Source organism: Ceratina calcarata, unplaced genomic scaffold, assembly GCF_001652005.2.
Source record: "Ceratina calcarata isolate Rehan_Ccalc_2016 unplaced genomic scaffold, ASM165200v1 scaffold35.2, whole genome shotgun sequence".
NCBI lineage: Eukaryota > Metazoa > Arthropoda > Insecta > Hymenoptera > Apidae > Ceratina > Ceratina calcarata.
The window spans coordinates 376186-399430 of NW_017157934.1; the positions used below are offsets into that span (position 1 = coordinate 376186).

Genomic DNA, 23245 nt, shown 5'->3' on the forward strand with positions numbered 1-23245 from the left:
TATTTGCATAATACTATAAAAATAAAAATACTTATGTTAAATATTTAAAAGGAAACAGATTACTAAAAGTCACATTTTGCACAATTGGTTTTGCAGTAATGTACGTTATAAAATATAAGACAAATGATGTATTCTATTTATACATATATTTATTTTCTACATGCAGCAAACGCGTTAAATACGATATATCATTAAGTTAATTATAATGATAATGTTATATTGTCGGATTTAAATGTAAATTTGTGTATGAATAAACTGTTCATAATAAAAGTAAAAAATTATATCTAAAAGAACTTCGAGAAATATGTATATCTGTTCAGTAATTTATTTTTGATTACATCTTACGTATTAGCAATAAATAATTTTCATTCTCTTACAGATTAAATATAGAATTTATGTTATATGTACATACACATGGATTTTTATTAAACATTATTCATGTAACTTGTAACTCAGTGGAGGTTTGAAAATTAGTTAATATTTATCTTTATCTGTTTTGTTTCTTTTTGAAGAATTATGTCCGAATGAAAAATGATAATAGTTTATGCACATTTTATGATACATGATACGAATATTGTAACATTGATTATAAACTAATGTTAGTAAGTTTATTTAGATTGTATATATGTACACGTATAAAATACGTAAAATGTAAAATGCGTTCGCAGATAAATGCTTACTATTATATTACATACGTTTCCTCGCAGGAAGATTTTCGATTTACACATTTGGGTACCTTCTCTTTTATACTATATAGTGTGATTTTCAACAAATGTACGGAAGTCAAGTAAAAAAATATAAAATTTTCGGAGGAGCATCTTATATCTTTCCTATTCGATGTACCGACCAAGAACGAAATAATTTCTTCGTCGATTTGCTTTTAAGTTCTCTTCCGTGAACAATTTGTACTTCTAGGGACGCCCCGTTATTTAACGCCAGCCACGTGTGAATTTCGTCAGTGGCAGCGGAAACACCTAAACATAGAAATTTTTATTATTTACTGCGATGATTTATTAAGCAGGATTTTGATACATTTGGATCTCGTCACGGTAAAATTAATTGTAAAACGTATTTGAATGAAACGTACCTAATAACTCATGAAGCGTAATTCGCCTGCTGGCTAGTAATTCTTTACTAGCACTTCTGATTTCGAATATTAATAAAGATTGTCTCGGAATATTGTCACTGTCTATATGAAAGTCGATGCTGAACTGGGGATTAGGCATCGCGGGTAGGAGCCGAGATTTGGCCAACGTTTTACCACTATTCGCTGAAGATGTAACTTTCTCGGGACTGGTACATCTATCAAATACCAAGAATTTTTACTAGATTTTTCTTGTATTTTTTTATACATTTACATACTTACATTTGAAGTTTAATTCTGCAATATAACTGGGCAATGTGCGCGACATGCAGACCTTGAGCTTGCAAGACTTTACCCTCTATTCCGGAATATTTTTCCTTGGTGCCATTGACAATTTTTAATTCTGACAAGAGTAATTGATTAATAATTTTATCAAATTTCTACGGTTTCATGTAGTATTTATCATTGTAGTTTACCATTCGGTCTTAATCTTAGGCGTGGACTAGGTTGCCTTATCCTGCCAAGCATGTCGGGTTGTGATACGGCATGAGCCAAACCGGATCCCTGTAAAAGTTCTGTAGCATCAGCTTCCCCGCCACCCCTAGGTTCCAAACTTAATGTTATGCCTTTCGCCTCATTCTTGTCTTCTATGTTTACTTCCGAACGAAATCTGCGAAGTTTCAGTCCCCTTTTTACCTAAAATGATTTATTGATTCAACTATTAAGCGGCAAGCAGACGAATTGTTTTTAGTAATTATTAGATATGATTACCTTTTGCTTCATAACGCGAAAGCTATTATACTGTGGCAATTTTTTGCCGAAGCTCTGATCTGGACTCGGAGTCAAACTGTTGTGCGAGGATCGTTGTTCCCCTAATTTAGTTGCATCCGTATCATCGGTTACATCGGTTACAGATTCTGCGATGATTCTAGGTATCCACGAATTTTGATTTCCGTTTATTTCGTTAGAACTTTTACTTCCAATACTACCTTTGTCTGTTTTAAACAATACGAGTTTAAAGAAGCTCACTCTAACTATTCTTCAAATAACTTAAGCATCGAAATTTTATATAATAGTTTACCGGATTGACTAGAAATGTTTGTCTTTAATAATGTAACAGTTCGCGGTGGCGGCGGCGGTGGTACGACGTCCAAGTGTAATCTCATTTTTGATTTTTCCATCGACGGTCTTCGTACAATGTTCGATACCGTTTCCGAACCTTCGATATTCAGCTGAGTTGAACTTTCGCTAATATTGCTCGCTGCGTAAGTACTTTGTGTCTAAAATAAAAGAATTCAATAGCAAAGTTGATGAATGTTAAGTGCAGTTTCTGCGAAAATTATGCTCGATGTAAATTTTGCAATACCTCACATTCTTCCGACAAGACTTTGATCTTCAATTCTACAGCTCCCGTTTTGGTTCCCCTCAAGGTGAACCAATGGGACCGATCACCGTCTGATAATCGCCGAATATTGTCGAGAGTCAATGATACTTTCCCCAGGTAATCCTTCATACCGAAAGTATCATGATCCCATAGTACCTGTATAAAAGATATTTACATATGCACGCATATACTAATGAATTGATATGTAAAAAAATATAAAGTAGGTATCTTACAATATCCAGAGTTTCGTCGTTTCTTGGTAGACCCATAATAGAACTTTCGTCCCAGCAAGGATTCAACGTTTTCTTCTTTATACTGCTTTTGTATTTCGTTTCGTTATTCACTTTTAGCTCGCAGAAAGGATCACTGAAACCGTTCAAATCTTTCGCGACGAGGTCTTTGGCGCGTATTAACGTCACTTCCATTAATCCGCTTCCAGTGGAAAGTAAACTAGACACGTCTGATGAAGCGGGATCCATGTCCTTATGACTTAATAATAGTTTCTAGAGGAACACACAAGCAAATCAATATGACATCCCATTATAGGAGGAACTATGCATCGTGATTTAATCGATCTCTTGAAAAATAATTATATTTAACGTGTAAATATTAGAAACGCTTGTGACAACTGACATTATTCTTAACGCGACTTCTGTCAATAGTCGGGGACGATATAAATCGGGATAATCTTATCTCAATACATTTATTGACAAATAGATAACGCGAGATTTATATAATAGTCAGAGCCATGTTTATCTTCTCTCTTCGGGAACGAGTCAGTGTTAATATCGAATTGTGTAATGCAGCTGTTTGTGATAGTTTTCCTTGTGAAAGAATATATTAAATTATACGGAAATTAAAAAATTGAAAGTCAGATTGTGTGAAAAATGTTTATGTACGATGGCTCGTTAAGAAGAGAATTGTGATGATTCATGAATCTTGAGGAAGAACAAAAGGTAAAATATTAAACAAGTCATAATTCAACAGAATTAAACTTGGACAAAAAGGATTGGTTTCACACAGAGGAGATTGTTGATTGTACCCGTGTCAGCACTGTTTACTTGTTTGCTTGTTTGCTCGAATCAAAGGAGGACGCGACAGATATGTTTATTTTCTCTTTTCATTTTTATACAACAGAGAACCGACATAATATAATGAATAAAATAAAATTTTTCGCTAATTTTAATATCCTGAAATAGGCATTATTTTTTAAGCTTTATTACATCGTTTCAGTTTGTTAAGCAACTTTTTAATTAACATCCATTTCAAGAGAACGATTTAACCACGAGACTCTATTCTTTTTATCCCCTGTGCGAAGAATAAAGTGCAACAGGATTTTAAACAATTCGAATAGGAAGTTTAATATTTTACTGTAAACTCTGCGATGTAAAGAAGAAATAATAAGTAGAGAATTAAGTAAATTGATATTTTGATAAGATTTGATTGTTTGCGCGATGTACTAACAGCTTGTTGCATCCACGGTAAACTATTCCTTTTAGTTTTCGAATCGTCGTCTGACATTGGAAAGGTCATACTACTTCTGCGGCTGGTGATCACTTGTTGTACACTTTTGACCGGATAAAATAATACGGAAACCGTCATTGCCGATGCATTATTCGAACCACTGAGAACTAACTCTTTTCTAACAACCCACGTGCTTTCCTGTGAAAAAATGAAATTTGCATATGAAAAGATTATAAAATCAGATATTTTTCTTTATCGTAGTCAAAGGATAATTTGCATAATTGAGAGTGCTCATTGATTATGGGCGGTCTTACTTGAGATAAAGAGAATATTGCAAGCCCGAGCATATCGCTGTCAGTAGATTTTGATATATTCCATGAATAAATGACAAAACTGAGCGATACTTGTGAATAATCTTGAACAAGAAATTGCGCCCTTGATTCCCAACTCGGTGACGTAGTATTTCGAATGTAATGCGTTGTTTTAACCTGAACATTATTAGAAACTGTTAATTGTTAAACCGTCGGAGTATGTATGTACACGCCGTCGAAGAAGCGAGTGACATACCTTCTTTCGATTGTTGAATAGCATGCAATAAGGATTACACTGAGAACTGTCGCTATTTAGATTTTCCGCTGAATGAATGTAAACCACAAGTACTCCTGCAAATTATTATCTAATTGAATAAATTATCCCATAAGGTAAAACGTCATCATTAGGCAGCGAATGCTTATGCACTCGTAAAATGTGGAAATACGCTAATAAAATACGAAAAATATTTAAACAAACGTAGAAAGAACGCATGCATCATGCGAAATAACATTTTTATGATTTTTTTCCAGTGAAAAAGAAATTCTTTTCCAAGTCAATTTGGTTTATTTTTTTTACAAAAACATGCATTTGCATAAACATCTAAGGTCTAATCATCAGTAGTACCATGATATATCACTTAAGAAATATCTTCTTTACTTTTTCAGATCGTTTTATAATTTTTAGAAAGTAAATAATAAATTATTCAAACTTCATGCTCGAAAGCCACGTCAACGTTTCGCTTATATTTTTACCTGATTTCTGTACTCGATTGGAATGTTTTCGCGGCACTGAAAATACCAAATGGGATAATACCGATCGCGATAATTATATTGTGCTTCGAGAGAAAGGATTTTGTGTTAAATTATTCTGAGATTTTATAGTTTCTAAATAGATCACGAATAAAGTGAAAAGTGTGCAAAATGTTCAATTACCTGACAAGTGTGAATTCGTGTCGTCTGTTAATTCTGGTTGTGGCAGGTCTGGATCCAATTTTGGAAGCGTCGTATACTCCAGTCGGGCGTTGATATTTGGAATGTTAGCACTATTTCGGGATGGTTTCTTTTGTTGCAAAACGGTTTCGATCCTTTTGCGTAAAATATTAACATACATGTATAACGTCTTATCCTCAGATTTTTCAATAGTATTAGATATTTCTCAAGATAATCTACTGTAAACCTCGTTCACTTACACCTGCGAGCTATCCCAATTATAAACGCCAAGCGCCAACTCGAACTGTGCCAATGTTATAGTACTGACGAGTCGCTTTGCTTTTAATTTGATAGAAACTTTCTCGTTATCCAATGCTCCTACTAAGAAAGAGACGTCCTCGTTCCACGTGGAATTTAAAGGAGTCGTAACTCGCCTTTGATCTCCCACCGTTACCACTAGCCATCTAATTTCGTCGCCTATGGGAGCTATGAATGACCAAATTTACGAGTTTTAAAAATTGCGAATGATGAGTGATAGAAAATAATGAAATCTACATTTCATATGTTCAAGCTTAACGGGTATAAACTATATTCCTATTTACGTAGTTTGCAAAAGAGTCTTCGGGCAAGAATATATTTTTTTTAATACAGTAATTGTCAGTACATTTCTTACCCGGGCATCCGTTTTGCGACAAAATGACCGTGAGCACTCCTTGAGAAATAGAATTATCAACGGAATCGAATTTGGGGCCAGGTCGTTCTTGCGCTCTCAGGTTCATCTCCAAGTGACCCGGATCGACGATCCAGCTAGCCAATGCGTCCGTAACCACCGCGTGAATCCAGGTCTTAATTAAAGGCACCTCCATCATTTGTACTGCCCGAAGAATTCTCACGTTGAACCAAACGTCCGGTTTCTCCAAGAAACTCACGCTTAAAGAGGTTGCGTGAGGAAACGGTGCCATGGAATTAAGAGTCAGGTTGGCGAGAATTGTGCCCGAGAGAGACAGTTTCTCCACGGCCAGATCGACGTCCACGCCGACTCTTTAATTCGATACACATACTAATTGAAAGGACTGGTAAAATTGTTTTGTTTCAAGTATAAAAAGCTAAACTTTCGCTGTACTAACCCTTTGCCAAATAATCTTGTCATGATGAGCATACGAAATTGTTCGCATTCAAGGCGTACGTCAGCTTCGACTGACAAGTTTGTTTGGCCTGACTGACCGTCGACATCGTCGTCGTTCGTAAAATCCAATGTCCTCACGCGTGTAATGTACGGCGTTTGTTCGCCAAGTGTAAGTTCCCTTAATTCTAATGGTCCTACAACGATGTTTTGCATAAAAATATCTTTCGTAACTAGTCAAACAATTTTAATCATTAAACGAAGTGAGGAAATTACGAATGTAGTTAATTCATGTAGAAACGAGTAGAAGTATTTCTGAACTGAACTTTCAATTATGCAAATTGTGTTACTATTGTTGTCTAAGATATAAGAGAATTAACATACTCTATTAAAACGTTCTTGTCTTGATATAATTGATGGACGAATTAATATTTAATTGACTCAGAGCTTACCAAGTATTCCTGGTTTCGCTTCATTCAACAGAGGTTCCAGTCTTTCTTTTGCTAAGGAAAATATACCAGCAGCACTGAATCTCCACCTGTTATATGATTCGTAGATTTCATTATTTATTTGAGACAGTAACTCGACGTCCAAATGAAGTGCATGTTTAAAGTTAATAAAGACTAAACTTTGCATTAGAATTTATTAATTTTACATTTCGAAGGAAAAAAATGTTTATTTTAAAAACTGGAACACATGAATCAATGACACGTTTGCACGCGTTTAGATTAAGATGTAGGATAGGAGGATATAGAATCTGATTAATTCAGACTGACGTGCGTAATGACAGTATAATTAGAATAATTCCTGATATTATCCACTTGGAGTACATTTAGAATTGTGTGCTCGACGAAATTTCGAAGTAAAGTAGATCACAAATCAACATAATTAATCCAGTACATTAATAATAGTGTTCTATATTCAAGATAATAGTAGAGCATTTTTGATCTACCAGAGCGTGAATTTTTTAGTACAAGCAATTTAATCAGCATATCATAGAAAGGGTATGTATCTCGAAATTTGATTATTCAATTTCAATGTTCTCTATTAGTCACGGCCAATTAAGAAAATGGTGGTAATCTCTTCTCGAGTTCCAACATTGCGATAGACTAATGTATTGTACGAGATTATTTTGCACGTGCCATTATCGCGCTTCCATTTATTTCCATTCATTTTCTTCCGCGAACGCAATATGAAAATGAAGAGGAATCAGCTACAAAGATCTCAAAGGACGGTAAAGCCTGACGCACTTTATCTCATGATGGTTCAGATACATTTATAGAAATTAGGGAATTTCCATTGATATTATTATACTTATTGTAAAACGGTATATTTATTTAATTAATTCGTCCTACTATACTGGACGGACAAGTTTTCTATTCTCCATCCCTAACATTTGTTTGAAGTGTACAGAATCGGTAAGGATTTTCCGATAGGTTGCTCAGAAATGCTCGAACAGGTCTATCAACTATCCAAATAAGTAGTACTCTTTCCGGACAAGCTCTCGCGTGTTGTTTTAATGTCTTCGAGATCCCGACAAACAAGAAAATATGAAAGAAGCTGGGCCCGTTTCGCCCGAGCACGATGTACGACCAGCAGGTGCAACAGATTCTAGTACGGATACAGTAACATTGAATTCGTTGCTTTTAAATGGACCTGTCAGCGTTAAAGCTTTCGAAATTACTGACTCGAAAGTGTGGAATGGAGTCCTGTATTCTATTACATATGTATTGAAATCTGAACGTTCTATTCTTCACGTTGCTCAGGAAATAATGTAAAAATTTTATGATTGACAAAAGAAAATAACAGACTGCATTCCCTAACATGAAAAGTACAGGCAACGCATAATAAGTACTGGAATGCGTTCGTGAACCACTGTGAGTGGTATGCGGCCGCACTGATTTTCATTGTATCAACTAGTTTTAGAATGAGAATATCAGGATACAGGGTAGAGCGGAGGTCGACTTGAAATCTACGTTTTGTCAACTACATGTGCGGCATGCCAATGGTGTCCGCGCATATACGTACATGTGCAGCAAAATATCAGTGAACCGTGAAAGGCAACGGTAATACACTCGAGGAATGTGGAATGTTTATAAATATCTATTGATTCTCGGACAACGTTCATTCACCTACATACGTACAACGAGTATAGAGAATGGTAAAAATAAAATGTACTTAATTTCGAATTACATCACGCGTGCACAAATGATTTGTAGATACGTGCAGACATAATTACCATTTGTTGAGAAGTAAGCTCAGCCACTGAGCGGTTTCATCCTTGTACAATGCTCTCTTGCGACGCAGCTTGGATAATTCACGTTGAATCGTCGATTCAAGAAGACGAGACAGCCTTGCCCTGAGTATCGTTGCTGCTAATGCTAACACTAACACCAGCCATGCTAGCGATAAACCTGCTGCACCTATTATCCACGCGACCGTAAGGGTTCCGCTGAGGTATAGCGCACTGCGAACAGCTTCAGCGTCCCGCTGTAAAAAATGAATATCTAACGTTGTTCTAAAAATGTAACGCTTGAAAAAATCAAACGAGACATGAGAGTAACGTATTACTAAAACCTTTTTGGTAAGAAATGAAACGAGGCGAAAGTCGTACACAATAAAAATCATTATTCCTTCATCTTGCTTGGATATATAGGGCACGATCTCCGTGCGCTCACGCAATATCGCGTGCACATAAAGCTAAGAAGTTTCTCTGCCGTCACGGAAAACGTCATTAACTTTGGAATGATCAGATTGAGTTGTATAAATAAAGCCGATTGAATCTAGTGAAAAAGATTCACAGGTGTTTGCGTTCCTAAGCCAAGCAGCACATAAAGACGTTCCATGAATGTAAAATAAACGGGCGATAATATTTACTTGCTGGCACGGAAACTTCGATTTTACAGATTACAAAAGTAGAGCTCGTCATTGTTTCGTCGTTGTAGGTACGCTGTTCGCTTATGTAATAGTAATACTACCTGTTCTGTCAAGAACGTAACATTTCATTAATTAGAAAGTCGGTTACGATCATAATGCACCGAGACGTAAATCTCGAGTATCGAGACGAAACAAACCTTGAAACAATACGAGATACATACTGCGTGTATTTAAAAAGTGACGTGCTTGAAAAGTTGCCTGCATAGACAAGCAGGGTTGTGCGTAATGTAACTTTCTGTGACATACACAAGTACATTTTTCCCGTCGAATGGGAAAGCTATAACGCGTAAACAGCGTCACTCATAAAGAAATTGGTCCTTTCTCCTAGTAAATTGCATTACGAAGAGAATGAAAACTCGACTTAATAAAATCACTTTTTCTTCGTGGAATTCGCGCCTTAATAGGGAGCTTTGCTCTTCTCTCCCCAGCGACGGTAGGCAAGGAATGCGATGATAAAAATCGCTCGAAAAGAGTCTCACGAGTCCTACACAGGAAAGCATTACTCGGGGCATTTCCCACGTAAACAATAATGTCTCTTTAGAATTCGTAAAATTGTATATTGCGTATATGCACTGCCATTCATAAACGGTGCTTTCAATTAAATATCTAACGACTTCTGAACAAATTAAAGAGTAGATCAGTAACTGCGAGATAATTCTTTACTCCAAGTATCGTTGCTAAGTCTTTATTCATTTAACTTTTTAAATACTTTAGAAATTTATCTGTCTACTGAATTAAATTCATTCAACTTATGTTTTTACTCTAATGAAACTATGAGGACTAATCGGATTGCTGTGATTCAATTGATTGGGCAGAAATTGTGACATTAAACGCGAGTACACATAAGCGGATTGTGACGGATGATAAGTGACTTTTTACGTTCATTGTCCGATAAAATATTACATAACGAAAAGATGCCACATACTGCATAACATTTTTCGTTTATTAAGCGATCTGTTTGTCGAATAAATGAAGAAATGATAATGTGTTATTCTTTCGTCGCTGGGCGTGATTTAATTTCACAGCCATAGAAATAAAAAGACTGGGGAAACGTCTTATGTATCGTATTTCCACGTTACGATTCGATTGAGCCAGGCTATGAAGAGAGCTTGAAAGAACGCTATTACGCTTGTAACTTCGACGAGGTTGACGATTCGAATCACGTACGTAAGTTCCGTCGAAAAAATTCCTACCGTTAAAACAACACGGGTTACCAGAACTTATGTATGTATGCACGTGCAATGCATGTTGTATTATTTGAATAAGATACCTGCAACTGGTTATTATCATGAGCCCACTTGCCCTGTCTCTAACGTAACAATTTTCTATCATGACATTTTCTTCGTTTGCATACGTACGTACACGTGTTATTCAGTTAGTAGATGAAATGATACAAGTATTGATTTTCTCAATGTATTCACGAAAGTCCTCTGTGATAAGTTTGCTCTCATGAGCTGTTGTGGTTCGATAGAAAATTTGTCTCACCTGAGTTTTTTGAGTAACAGCTAAGGCGAATTCTTCGTCGGTAGCCGTATCCTCGGGGGACATGTTGGCACCCCCAGGTGCAGTACCGTTACCGGTATTGTTAACAGCTTTAGTGGAACTTCCTATCGAACCTGGATAGTTACTTGTAGAGTTTCCCATCCAATTCCCTTCTCGCTTCCCTGATAAACAACAAACAGGAGATGACAGGTGTCAGTCTTACTGTAATAATTAGACTATGGGAGTGTTCAGAGTATCACATATCCTATTGTCATCTAATTTCTTGATATCAGCAGCCATGATAGGCTATCTGAATTACAACGCTCTGCTATCCATAGACAGTAGTACCCTGCATGCTTGTAGGACTCCGCGTAAAATGTCAAAAGGGCATATGGTCAGCGAGAGCTTGAAAAAACGAACGAAATGTTTTCTTACTCTTTAACTAATAACCGTGGCATCGTGTCGTGGATCTCAGGATTCTAGCGTGCACAACGTTTTCGTAAGAGATGTGCATATCAATTGCAATGGAACTAGGGGTGCAAGGACGAACGACGTTCGGACGCAATTAACGATACCGCAATGTGTACATCGTTACATACGCGATGAATCGAGGCCGGTCTTCGAGGAATGTCGCGTTTACTTGATCCATTTGTTAAGTCGTCCACCTCGATTTATGTTCTTCGTCCCTCGTAAACGTCGCGTGAATATCGAACGCCAGTCACGAGATTGAAACTGATTTCGTGAACAAAGTGTCTTCCCCTGAGACACGTACACGTATTCTCATAGGGTGAAATCGAGTTTTATTTCAACTGATTTCAAAAATTTAGAGTACAGACTTAGTTTTCAGTAATTTTAAATACATTCTCATAAATATATATACATATATGCTTTCTCTCTCTTTAATTATGATAAAAACTTGGTAAATTGTTAACAGATTCTGTACCTCCTTTCCATTCGTTCGCAATCTCAAATAAAATCGATAAATTAACCATTCATAGTTTCTTATTTTTGAAGACGCAAAGTGAAACAAATAATAACATATAATCTTTAATGAAATATTATACATAGGCGTAAAAGAAACATTATCACAGATATAATAATTTCTAGTAGTTACTGCAAGAACGTTATCTTGAATGGTATAATAAATTCCAGGCGAGATTCGATCAGATTCTTTTTTTTATTAATTAACAGTGATATCTAGAGACCGTACATTCTTCGAAAGATCTCTGGGAGATCTAAATCCGCGATTGAAATGTCAGTAGACGCCGGCTAATACTACTTAAGAGCAGAGAGGCAGGAACAATCGAGGACAAGACCTTGGCATTACGAGCACCCCTTACACAGAAATTGATACCACAGCCTTCCCAAGCGTTATCGTGTTTACTACCACTGTCTGATCACAGAACTGCGAATTGTGCCGAAGGTAAAATAGAACCTAATTTTTTCTGTTATAATTTCAAGTGTAATACAATCATACATTTCGGTCACAAGTTCAGATGAAAACAAAGTACACAATTTATTATTTTCGTTTTATTGCGCACACGAATTCAGATTACGTTATTTAACAGTCTGATTAGGAAAATAATTATTTATATATAAAGATAAGACTAACGTTAAAAACGTAGAAATCACTTTTTGCATTTACTCTGACGGAGTTTCGGTTAAGAGTCAGCAGGCTGTTCGCACTGATCATACGATAAGCACTGACATCGCGTGATTATAAGTACTTCTTTTAAACGCCACACAGATATTTCGGTTGAAATATTGATCAAATAAGGTAGATCATGCGCTTTCTCCTTTTGATACAGTGAAATGGACGGAAGTCCTGTTCGTTCGTGGCTATGTGAGAACAATGAATCGTATTCACTCGGAATCTTCTGATATCGCGCTACCTGTGCGTCAGGTAAGTGTAGAATAAAGTACGGTTAAATCCTGATAACGAAGGTGTTAGATCAATATTCCATCTTCTTTCGATAGAAGTAACGATATAAAAATGTAACAAAATTAAATGTCGTAAGATACAGCACATGGACAGCATTTCGTTCATTGATCTAAACGTAACATTACTACGATACTACGTTCCCACAAGTTGAAAATAAAATAAAGAGAAAGAGAAACGAGTGAACTAATGAAACTCAGCAAGTCGAAAGTCTTTCAGCTAGACGTAAATAGCCATGAAATTGTACTCTCATTCGGTGAATAAATTCCTGGATCGTGGGAGAGGATCGTTATTAATTAACTCTGTATCAATGGTAAAAGCGAGGAGTCGTCGGCCCGAAAGAGATCAAACGAAGAAAACAACAACGCGGCTCCGCGAAGCTTGCGTTCTACCGCAGCAGATAATTACGGTCGCATTGTTCTAAATGAGTGTTCACCTGGTGGCTCAACCGCAGTACCGTACCTTTTTTCAAGGATGCTCCTCGCTTCAAGTGCCTTGCCATGAAGCTGGAAAATAGCTGCATACTTTTCTTTTCACGAACGATTTCTTGCTTCTCACCGAGACACTCTCACCGCAGCGTCGCGGTTACTTTTATCTTCATAAAATTATCCCGATTAACGACCACGAAAACGTCGCGTCGATCAAATTCGCGAATATTCTGCTGATGCAGCGCGCAAAACGATCGTCAATTTATTAATCGTTTTTATATGTATACATATTGCTTTTTTCGATACGAGGTTTTAAACTGCTTAAGTTGTAGACTGCAAATTTCAATGGCCTTAAGTTAAAATCTTAGTATATCATGTATTCATTGTGTGTGTGTGCATGTTGTAGTATATTTTGGTAGATGCAAATCTGCCACGTATATTCTCATATGTCAGACATTTTACCTGTATACTTATAAATGAACAAACATACTGCAGGCTAGAGATGCATCATGCAGGTATTACAATAGGTAGAATATGTGTTTAAATTGGTCAGCAAATATTGTGGCTTGAAACATTGGCAATGTGATATCAATTTAAAGATTACAAATCCAATTTTGAATAGGTCGATATTCGTATTGTTTCTGACATACCTATTACTTTCTTCTTGCTGTTTACATTGTAGTGAAAGTTCCTACTATTTAATTTCCACAAATATTGTATCTACAATTTTTGCAAACAATTCTTAATCTATTTATTTAGGTTTAAAAACGAGATTCTCTTGTTCCGTAAAGTCATAATTCTGATTTAGGTAATTAAAAAACAATTATTTAGCTCTTATCGCAAAGAATGATGAAAATTGGTAACTATCAAGCAATTAATTCTCAACTATTCTTCATCGTCGTACAAACAGATTTAAAGTTAAGCCACGAAGACGATCATTTAGCACCTGAACATCAAGCTTGCTTCCAGACGAATTATTACGTATCCTGTTGACTCGATAAATGATTTCAAAGCGAAACTCGTTTCCCATTTTTCCTGGTAGCAAGATGATCAATCGTACTCGTTGAGACGACAACGAGATTTCGCTTTGGTATTGTCCATTGCCACTACCCGTACACTCGCAAGATGTTCCTTCACCGGTACACGGACGCGTACTGACTAGCGAGTCGCGAACAAATTGTTGGTACCGCGAATATCATCGAGCATCTGTTTTCCTCGGAAACTCCTTGTTACACATTCGCGCTTGCGCTAACTCTATCACGGGCACAGGTATACGCTATCACCCTCCTGCCATTAATTCAAAATTAATTACAGGGAAACGCAGGATCAGTCGACGAAATGATCAAGCGTGAATTTGGATTCTACATAGGAGCGAGTTTCTTCTTTAACATTCAAATATTTAAATAAATTGAAGACGTTTTATCATCGACAAACATTTGGGAAGACATACATTTGCTGTATTTAGATTAAAATTTCTGTCTATAAGTAGGTGTCGATTATTTAAAAAATGTTTTTCAATGCCACTCTGCTCTTGTGAAATAGGCTGTAGCTACTAGGTTTACGAATGTGAAATTTGATTGCACATTAAACTTAGATTTATTGTTTTTTGTTAGAGAGGTTTATGCTATTTCGTTCACGACATTACGTTACCTTAAATTTCAGACGTTGTAATAGAATTTAAAACAATTAAGACAATAACTCTAACTTTACTGAAGATATATGTGTATTCTTTTTTAATATTCTTACCTGATCATCGTCTATTACACTACGGGATCGAAGTAAAATATTAATTGTACGTTGCATTCATACGTGCGGATGAATGTCCGTAAATGAAGTCCAATAAATTTGAAGAAACGGACGTCTGCGAGTCGATGGTCTATTCAATTTCCTAAGAATGAAGTTCGCTCGTTCGTGTATGATAATCGGCTTAAAATTGACGACCTTAAATCATTACGATCCTTTGTAAAGGATATCGCGAAATGAGTAATGGTAGTGACGTAGTGCTCGTCAGATCGTGGCACTGCTTTCAACTTTCGAGCTACCAGCATCCCGTCGTCGACCTCCCTTTTACTCTTTTATTTGTTTCTTGACCGACATCTGTCTTACGCACCATGCCATGCTACCCGTGTACTATGCTGCATTACATTGCCACAACCATAACGTGTACGTAACATGCAGTTCCGACGAGTCCGACTTTATGGTGCAAGGTGCATCGTCTCGAGATTTCAGAGAATTTCTCGGAGGAAAAAGCGTCTCAGGGACGGATCACCGATTGCATCTTGCTCTGGACTCATTAAACGCGATGATTACTTAAGTTTACTTTTCGTTTGGTTTCAACCCGAGAGAAATTAATTTCATATACGAAAATGAAACATAATCTATATCAGGGACAACTGATCTTTGTAATAATAAAATGAATAGTGTAGCAATGTTGATATATCAGAACGTATGAGTGCTATTTTAGACAAGAAGTATTTTAACGATAGTATTCTGTTTACAATTATTATCTTACAAAATTCCCCGCATTTTCAATTAGATATATCTATTGTTTGAGAAATTAGTGAAAGAACTATCGTAAATATCTATGTTTGATATTATTCAAGGAAAGAAATAAATAAATTAAAAGCATTCGTTTCCTACAAATTGACTAAAAGTTTTTGTAACATAATCGGTAGAACAATACTACAATAAAAGAATTGTATTTCAAGCATTAAAAAAAAATTCATTAAAGTTTAATCCTACTGTTTTCTGGAATTTTATGAGATATAAGCGGAAAATTGTTTTTTCTCATCTAGTCCGTTTCTACGTACGCAGGTATCTTAGGGGACAACACCTTTCACAGGGTTAGTAAAGTTCTTTCCGAAACCTGTTCTTGTTTTGTCGAAGGAATCGACGCGCTGACTAGCTTCCTTTTCCAAACTTATTTACATATTTATGTAAACGTACGTAGGCACATGCGTGTGACTCTCTCGCCAGAGTTATGCACCAGTTTACTTTCCACGACCAACGTTACTAGGCTTCGTTTCTAAAATTATCCACCAACTATCTATTTGTTCTTATAATTTTACTTTTGAACGAAACGAAATAACGCGCGTGACAATTTCAACAAAATTATGTGCCACGATAATTACCATGCGTTCCTTTAAAATAAACTCATACGCTTGCGTACTAAAACATTCGGTAAAAGGATAGTCTGCGATTATACCGGTTTCATAAATTACGGGATCCCCGAGCATAGTGTTCATTACTATGAATCCGAAATCATGCGATAACGACACGTGCACTGGAAAATAGTACGTTTCACCCCACATTTCGTGGCACGCGTTGATCTGCGTACACGCATACGATCTCTAGAGATTCTATATATATATATGTATAAAGATGAATCCGGCGGTTCAACGCGCGTGACACACGCGAAACGCTGTTTATCATGCTCGAACTGTAAGAGCGTTTAACTCATTAACGCGTGTGTCTTACTTTTTCGCGGATAACACGGTAACCTTAATATCGTGGCTTAGATGATACGAGAAACCTTTCTCGTGCTCGCGCGGATGATGTATCGGTTTTGCGTTTCTAGTGGACGAGAGAGCTACTTCGCTTCTCTGGGATGTTCGACAGTATCGTGCGTTGCAATTAAAAATGAAAACGGTAATGTATGCATGTATGTACTTACACGCGTCTGACCCTGTCAGGACGACGATCTATGCTATTCCCCGGTTAGACTACTGCTCCACGTCGCTCTCCATACGCGAGTGCGTCGAGTATCACTGATTATATACGATTCGACGACGACCACGGCGACGAGCAAAGAGATAACAGGTCAACTTTCTTGTGTGAAAATGCTCACGCATAAACGGTCAATGCATCCGTTCTCGTCCACGAGTATAGCAACACTGACCTGCCGTCACCGAGGGACCGGAGAACGGACCAGGTAACAGAACTCTCTCTTCGGTCTGCTCCCTTCTTCAACACCTTTCTTCCTCCTTTTTCTTTTCTACCCTCCTTCCTCCTTTATCCTCCACCCGATGTTCTGTCTTTCGTTTTACTCTTTACCTTCTCTACCTTGCACCTGTACAGTGTAGCGTACGTTACAACGAACGGTGTTACAACGAATGAACGCTATATGTAGAACGCGGATGTTTATGTAAATGCATATTTCTATAGAAAGTATGTTTATACTATTTTTGACAAAAGGATTTCAGTCGAAGGTAACGTTGCAAATAAGCTCGACATTAATTCCTTAATATATTTCTCATAAGACAAGAATAAGAACTTAAATGTTCATCTTATCAGTAAGGAATTTTTACACGCAATTTACATTTCATTTATTCGTTAATTAAGAAATAGAGCAAGGAGGTTTCAGTACATCCTACATTCGATAATCATTATATTGCCCTCGTCAAGAACCCGATCACCCCTCGTTAATACACACACAAGCGAATAACAAAATCGATAGAGCAACCATTCAGAAATAAGCTACATAGTTCATTTTAAAATTTCGTTCGTTCTAACATAATTTGACAATACATAGAACGAGTCTAGGAGAAATATCAGCAGAAATAACACACCGTCTTTACATTCAACAGCATTTTTTAAACATAATATGCACGATACAGTCGAAACACATTCCTGGTTGTAACGTCGCGCGTTTTACCAAGGCGAATAGATAATCCTTACCTTGTTCATGCTTCCTGGTAGCGTTACATCGTTGTAACACCAGCGATATCTAGCAACCAGTAGTAGCACGTACACGCAATGAGAGTTCACCGCCTTCTCCCGTAACCCTGCGTAGAGCATATTGCTCCCGCGTACACTCTGCGAATGGCATTGTTACGATCGTCAGCTGCTGTTTCGCTTCAAACGGGTACTCTTTCTATAGATATTGGTGGGGAACATGCACCGGGGTACGGAACGCGCACAGAGGGGAACCGTTTAGGGAGCACGAAAGGGGATTTGTTTCCCCATTGTGCGATCACACATACTGCATATGCATGCAAATTTCGCTCAACGATCGTCTCCGTAAATTGGGTATTCGTCGCCTTCGAGGAATGAAAATCCTAAATTGTACTGTAACCCTTGTGTAATACATACGTCAAATTGAAATAGTTTAAAACTAAACGTGATCGTCAATAAAAAAAGTTATTCGACGACACTTCTTTCTGAAAATTGTATCAGCACATGTGGAAATGACATGTAAAACGACGAAAATAATTCGTTTTCTAAAAGAAAAATGTTTTTTTAATCACAATTGTAATAGTTTAATACAAGAATTATGTTTTGAAAGTAACATGAACGTGAGTTTTATATTGAGTGAGATGAGATAATTTAACAGATTAATACGTTTACATTAATGACTTAACATTTTATTTTTTGTTAAAATGTTTACTCTTCATTACGACATTCTTTCTGTTTTTGTTTCAATATGTTATTTTATGTCATTAAAATACATTTCAACAGCGGGAGTATGGTTTAGAAGATTCGTAAACTATGTACAAGAGGCCGCGCGAATTTATCCGACCAATCACTACAGGATCAGTCACGTCTGCGCTCTTAACCAAACTCCGATGATTGTTCCTGGCTGTGTTAACTGTGCCGTTCCCTAGTGCTCTAAATTTACTTATTTCCTATAATTAAAAGGTATTTAAATACGTCATTTATCGAAATTGTTAAAGAAGGAAGGTTCGCGAACAGTGTCTGCTGTTCCCAATGTCTGTTGGCGATTAATTTCAGTGAAATGTGAATTAAACTTCGTCTCCTTCTCCACGTACGAATTCTCCTGTGTCCTGTGCATTCTTAAGTTTTCCTTTTCAAAAGAAAGTTATTTTTACATAACATTTGTACGGATTTCTGTGAAAGTAATTAGCCTCGTGTAAGAACTAGGCTTCATACATAACCACGTTAATGAAAGTATAATTTCGTATAAATTACACACCGTACCGTGCTACACATAAGAATCACGTGATTATACATATATCGTGCAGAAATCCACAATGAGGAATGGTATTTAAATATTACCATACATAATATAATTATCGTATTGCTACGAAACGTACACATGAGAATCGAAAGATTCTTAAGTGCAATACAGTACATAGTACTTCAGTCTTATAGTTAATACGTTAAACTCGACTAGAGTATTTGAAATATAGTATCGGACTTTAAAAATAATCATGTCACTTTGAAAGTACCTGATTTTTTTTAATCTTTTACAGTATTCAATTTTTTGAAGATTGTGCCCTGGTGACTTGATTCCCAACGACATCTCTTAGATAACTTTTAGCTGAAAACAGCAGCTTCAACGAATGTTTCTTCACAGTGAGTTGCATGCTTTTAATTTCCTCCGATCCCCATCACGGTATGGTTGACTGGTTGTATTTTTTAACATTCTTTACGAGCATATACTGATCCTGAGTATTTTAAATACCCAAATGTAGTAACAATTGTCACTATTTTATTTATTAGGCCAGATTATGTTTTGTACTCGCGTATCTTTCACGCTAGTGAAGATATTAATAAAATGAATATAATAATGATATTAATGCAAGTCGTGCGAATAGAAGAATCTTATATTTTAGAAAAACTAGAAATATTGATGTTTGCATATTAAGTATTACTGTAAAGAAATGTTTTACATTAGATCTTGAATAAATAGGTATTTGACATTCGCATTAGATTCTTTAAAATAAAAATTAAATTAATATGATTTGGAGTAGAGTTTCTTTGCTTTTATAGTAAAATTATTGCTTCTTGCTTATTGTTAGGGTGAAACTACTGCAAGTTCGAAGTAGCATGTCTTTTAAATCAGGATTTATAAGTTTAATCTCCTCCGCGCTTACTCTCGAGGATCTCCCTCACGTGCCCAGGTGCTACTTGGGTGGGTGATAGGCGATACGCCCGATGATCTTAGTTTATAAGCTCTTTTGTAAGTTCACGGCTGACATAATACGTAGTGCATTATGCATAACGTAATCTCCACACTGTTTGTGTATGTGTATTAATATTCTGTGGATTTGCATCGGTTCATTGCATTAAAAGAAAGTCTGTACTTGTTATTCGTATTTATATCCTCAGTCAATGTTTTATTAAATTTATTTTTACATAAATGTATTACAACAGTGGCATGATTTGTATATTCAATGATAATTTAATGGTGATAAAAGTAGTGTTAATACTGGGATTGTTTTAATTATATTTATTGTATTCAGTACAATTTTCTTACAATCTTTTCTGTTTTCTTTTTCTATTTCATAGAGCACATTGACTTTCTTATAATGTACGAGTAATAAATAACATTTGTTATACTTGACATGATAAATTGAGAGAGTCTCCTGCTTTTTCATATCATATTCAATGATCGCTAGCCTTGTCAGTCGATTGCAGTAAACTAGTATCTACATACCGTAGAGAGGGAATGTTTGAACATGTTAGGCTCGGGTGTCGGAGGCGTCCCGGGACGTTCTCTCTAGCGTAGGCTTTTTGCGCCTGGGCGTTATATGTAAGAACACGAACCGTCGTGCCGTTTTATCGTATTAGTGTACCTGCTTATCCATTTTTTTGAAATATAGATCTAGGTACGATAGGTATAGGTATTGGTAGCTTACTTCTAATGTATGTGTGAGTACGTATAAGGGCGTGTAATGGCGTGCAAGTCAACACGCTCTGGTTTTCGCGTATTTAACTTCCAGAAAATCCATGTCTTATTAGTCGATGGTAGAGTGTTAGCTGAAGACTGTCTTCATTTAAGCGATTTTTCGAATCTAATGACATCCCAAAGTTGTCATTCATGTTCGTGGTCGTGGTAGGGAACGCGACTATGCGAAATGAACATTTCTTTCATTAGCACGTTTGTACAGACCTACGATTCTCAGATAAAGAATTTATCTTGAGAAGCTATTAAAAAAAATAATAATTTATTCATCATAATAGACTAAGTTAATGCTAGACTTATTCTTCAAAGATATTTCGTTTGATTTTTATACAGGGTGTCCCAGAAAAAGTGTTAAAGCCGAAAAGGGGTAATTCTAGAGGTGTTTCTGAACAACAATTTCCTTTGGTAAAATGCAAAGTGAGCCATGGTTTTTGAATTATTAACGAAAACCACTGACCAATGAGAATACGCACCCAGTCACGGGTAGATTAGCTCGGATCGTGACGCTCGGCCGTGGCTTAGCGCGGGCCCTAGACGCGCTCTTATTGGTCAGTGTTTTTCGTTAATAATTTAAAAATCATGTCTCACTTTGCATTTGGCAAAGGAAATTGTTTTTAAGAAACACTTACAGAATCACCTCTCTTCGGCTCTAACACTTTTTCTGGGACACCCTGTATAGGCGGTAATGGGAAAGGAAGTAAATGTTTCAACACCAGAAGTAATGTTCAAAATGTTATTTAATGTACATATAAACGGTTTTTAAAAATAGCTGATTTTTATACAGACGGTAGTTGGAGAACGAAAAAATATAATTCATTTATTTACTTCTCAGTCACAGTAAGAATTTGCATATAAAATATAGACTAGCTCCCATGTCCGCTGTAATAAATTATTATTATTATCATTTGAATAAAATTAAAAGTCAAATGTACAAAGACTTTAAGGCACCAGATTTAGACATCTACCGTACGTGACAAACAATATAAAAGAAGCAAACAAATTATCGTAACACAAATTGATATATCGTCCTCAGAAATTTTCATGTACGTTCCTAAAAACAGGTATTGCCTATAAACCTCAAGAAAAGTTCATGTACAAATTTCGATATATGTATTTATGAAAAGTTTTGAATAGTGAAAACTATGAAAGAAACTGGAAGTTCTCAAAGTGAAAAGTGATTAGAATCTTAAACTTTTTTTCGTAATAAAACGAGCAAGAAATACGAATGTATTTATCAACGATTTTGACACACGATTTCGATTAAGAGTATAATGTCTTCTCTATCCATTCTTCCATCGTGAATGTTGCCGTGTTGGTCAAATCCGGATCTCGTTCCCTGAAAATGTCTGGAAACAGATATATTCGTAAAAATTTCTTACTGAATTTTCGAATACTACTAACTACTAAGCTCTGAGTAATTCGTTTACCTATCATTGTTTTAAGTCGCACGGCACACATTATATAATCATCAAACGTGATCGTGCCCTCCTTCGTTCCATAGCGATGTACCAAAATATTTAAAATGTGATTGTTTAATCGATAGCCCGCACTGTTTAACGCCTGCCTCAGTTCAAAAGCGCTTAGATATCCTGACTCATCTTTGTCATATAATTTAAATACGGCCTAAAAAGGTGTACATGTGATACAAATCACTTTATATTAGTCTCTAGTACGTCTCTTGTTAGCAAAAATGTAGTTTAGAATTTGCATACCCTCCATTTCTTTACATCGTTCCATAACGATCTGAATTCTTCGAATCCGAGCTTGCCTGAGTGATCTACATCTAACATAGCGACCATGCTACGGCAGACATCCTTACTGAATCCTTTATCATTTGTTTCTGAAAGAGAAGATTTCCTTTTTTTGTGACATTCGATTAGATTAAAGTATACTATTGGTTTATATTGCATTAATGGGATTATGGGTGACGTTACATGTGCGGTAAATGTAGAGCATTCAAGAAACTTACTCTATTACTCTCAAGCAGTTCCGTTAATGGTTTATACAATTTCTTTCGTGGCAAAGGGACATGCACAAATTGCCACTAGTTATTCATGTTACACGGTATGTACTTTGTTCGTTTGTATAAAATGACTTCATAATTTGAAGTACATATGTATTATACTAGATGATACCTTACCTACTGCAGACTTATTGAACTGTTCATTGTTACAAACAATGCCGCACAGGAGTGAGATGAGAGTATCGATAAATGAACCACTTTCTTGTGCCTCACTACGACGCGCCGATGGTAGTTCTACCCGTAACATACAGCTATATGTTAATATTAAATTTTACATACGTACATTTGGGTCAAATCAATCGGTGCACGTACGTACAACCTTGCGAGCTCGCTTATCCATTTCTTAATATGTAATTAACGTATGAGTCATCAATTATTATGAACGCGTTTGATTTTAATATAAAGGGAAGTCGCTTGATATTGTTTTAGATTTAAAAATTGTAATATATTAAATAAAAAGCGAATTGAATTAAATTTAAGGATGTATTGGCT

At 36.2% G+C, this 23245-nt stretch overlaps 2 protein-coding genes across 20 annotated transcripts in view; both read right to left on the reverse strand.

The window, feature by feature from the left end:
• Positions 1-372: 372 nt before the first annotated feature.
• On the reverse strand, positions 373-17875 carry LOC108625242 (tricalbin-3). 10 transcript variants are annotated; one of them, XM_026813727.1, is made up of 21 exons: positions 17760-17875; positions 16756-17151; positions 10719-10897; positions 8536-8786; positions 6749-6834; positions 6301-6493; positions 5847-6214; positions 5434-5659; positions 5177-5328; positions 4997-5032; positions 4500-4594; positions 4247-4420; positions 3933-4130; positions 2702-2971; positions 2451-2624; positions 2166-2364; positions 1856-2079; positions 1561-1780; positions 1367-1487; positions 1088-1302; positions 373-974 (listed from the first exon to the last, which is right to left on the reverse strand). In XM_026813727.1, the coding sequence occupies exons 3-21, from the start codon at positions 10875-10877 to the stop codon at positions 820-822; spliced, it is 3516 nt and encodes a 1171-aa protein (XP_026669528.1). In that variant the 5' UTR covers positions 10878-10897; positions 16756-17151; positions 17760-17875; the 3' UTR covers positions 373-819. The 10 variants fall into 10 exon arrangements, with proteins under 10 accessions (XP_026669528.1, XP_026669522.1, XP_026669526.1 ...); XM_026813721.1 differs by lacking the exons at positions 16756-17151; positions 17760-17875 and adding exons at positions 13117-13171; positions 14029-14290; XM_026813725.1 differs by lacking the exons at positions 16756-17151; positions 17760-17875 and adding exons at positions 13117-13249; positions 14029-14290.
• Positions 17876-21605: 3730 nt separating this feature from the next.
• CalpA (calpain A) overlaps positions 21606-23245 on the reverse strand; it is a 16348-nt gene continuing 14708 nt past the window's right edge. For 6 of the 10 annotated variants that reach the window (XM_026813772.1, XM_018025025.2, XM_026813776.1 and 3 more), the window contains 4 exons: positions 22871-22987; positions 22443-22570; positions 22158-22353; positions 21985-22076 (listed from right to left, as the gene is read on the reverse strand). In XM_026813772.1, coding sequence (XP_026669573.1) covers positions 21991-22076; positions 22158-22353; positions 22443-22570; positions 22871-22987 — 527 coding nt within the window. In that variant the 3' untranslated portion in view covers positions 21985-21990. Of the gene's footprint in view, positions 22077-22157; positions 22354-22442; positions 22571-22870; positions 22988-23245 lie in introns of all 10 variants that reach the window. The other 4 variants (XM_018025029.1, XM_026813774.1, XM_026813775.1 and 1 more) reach the window with 2 other exon arrangements.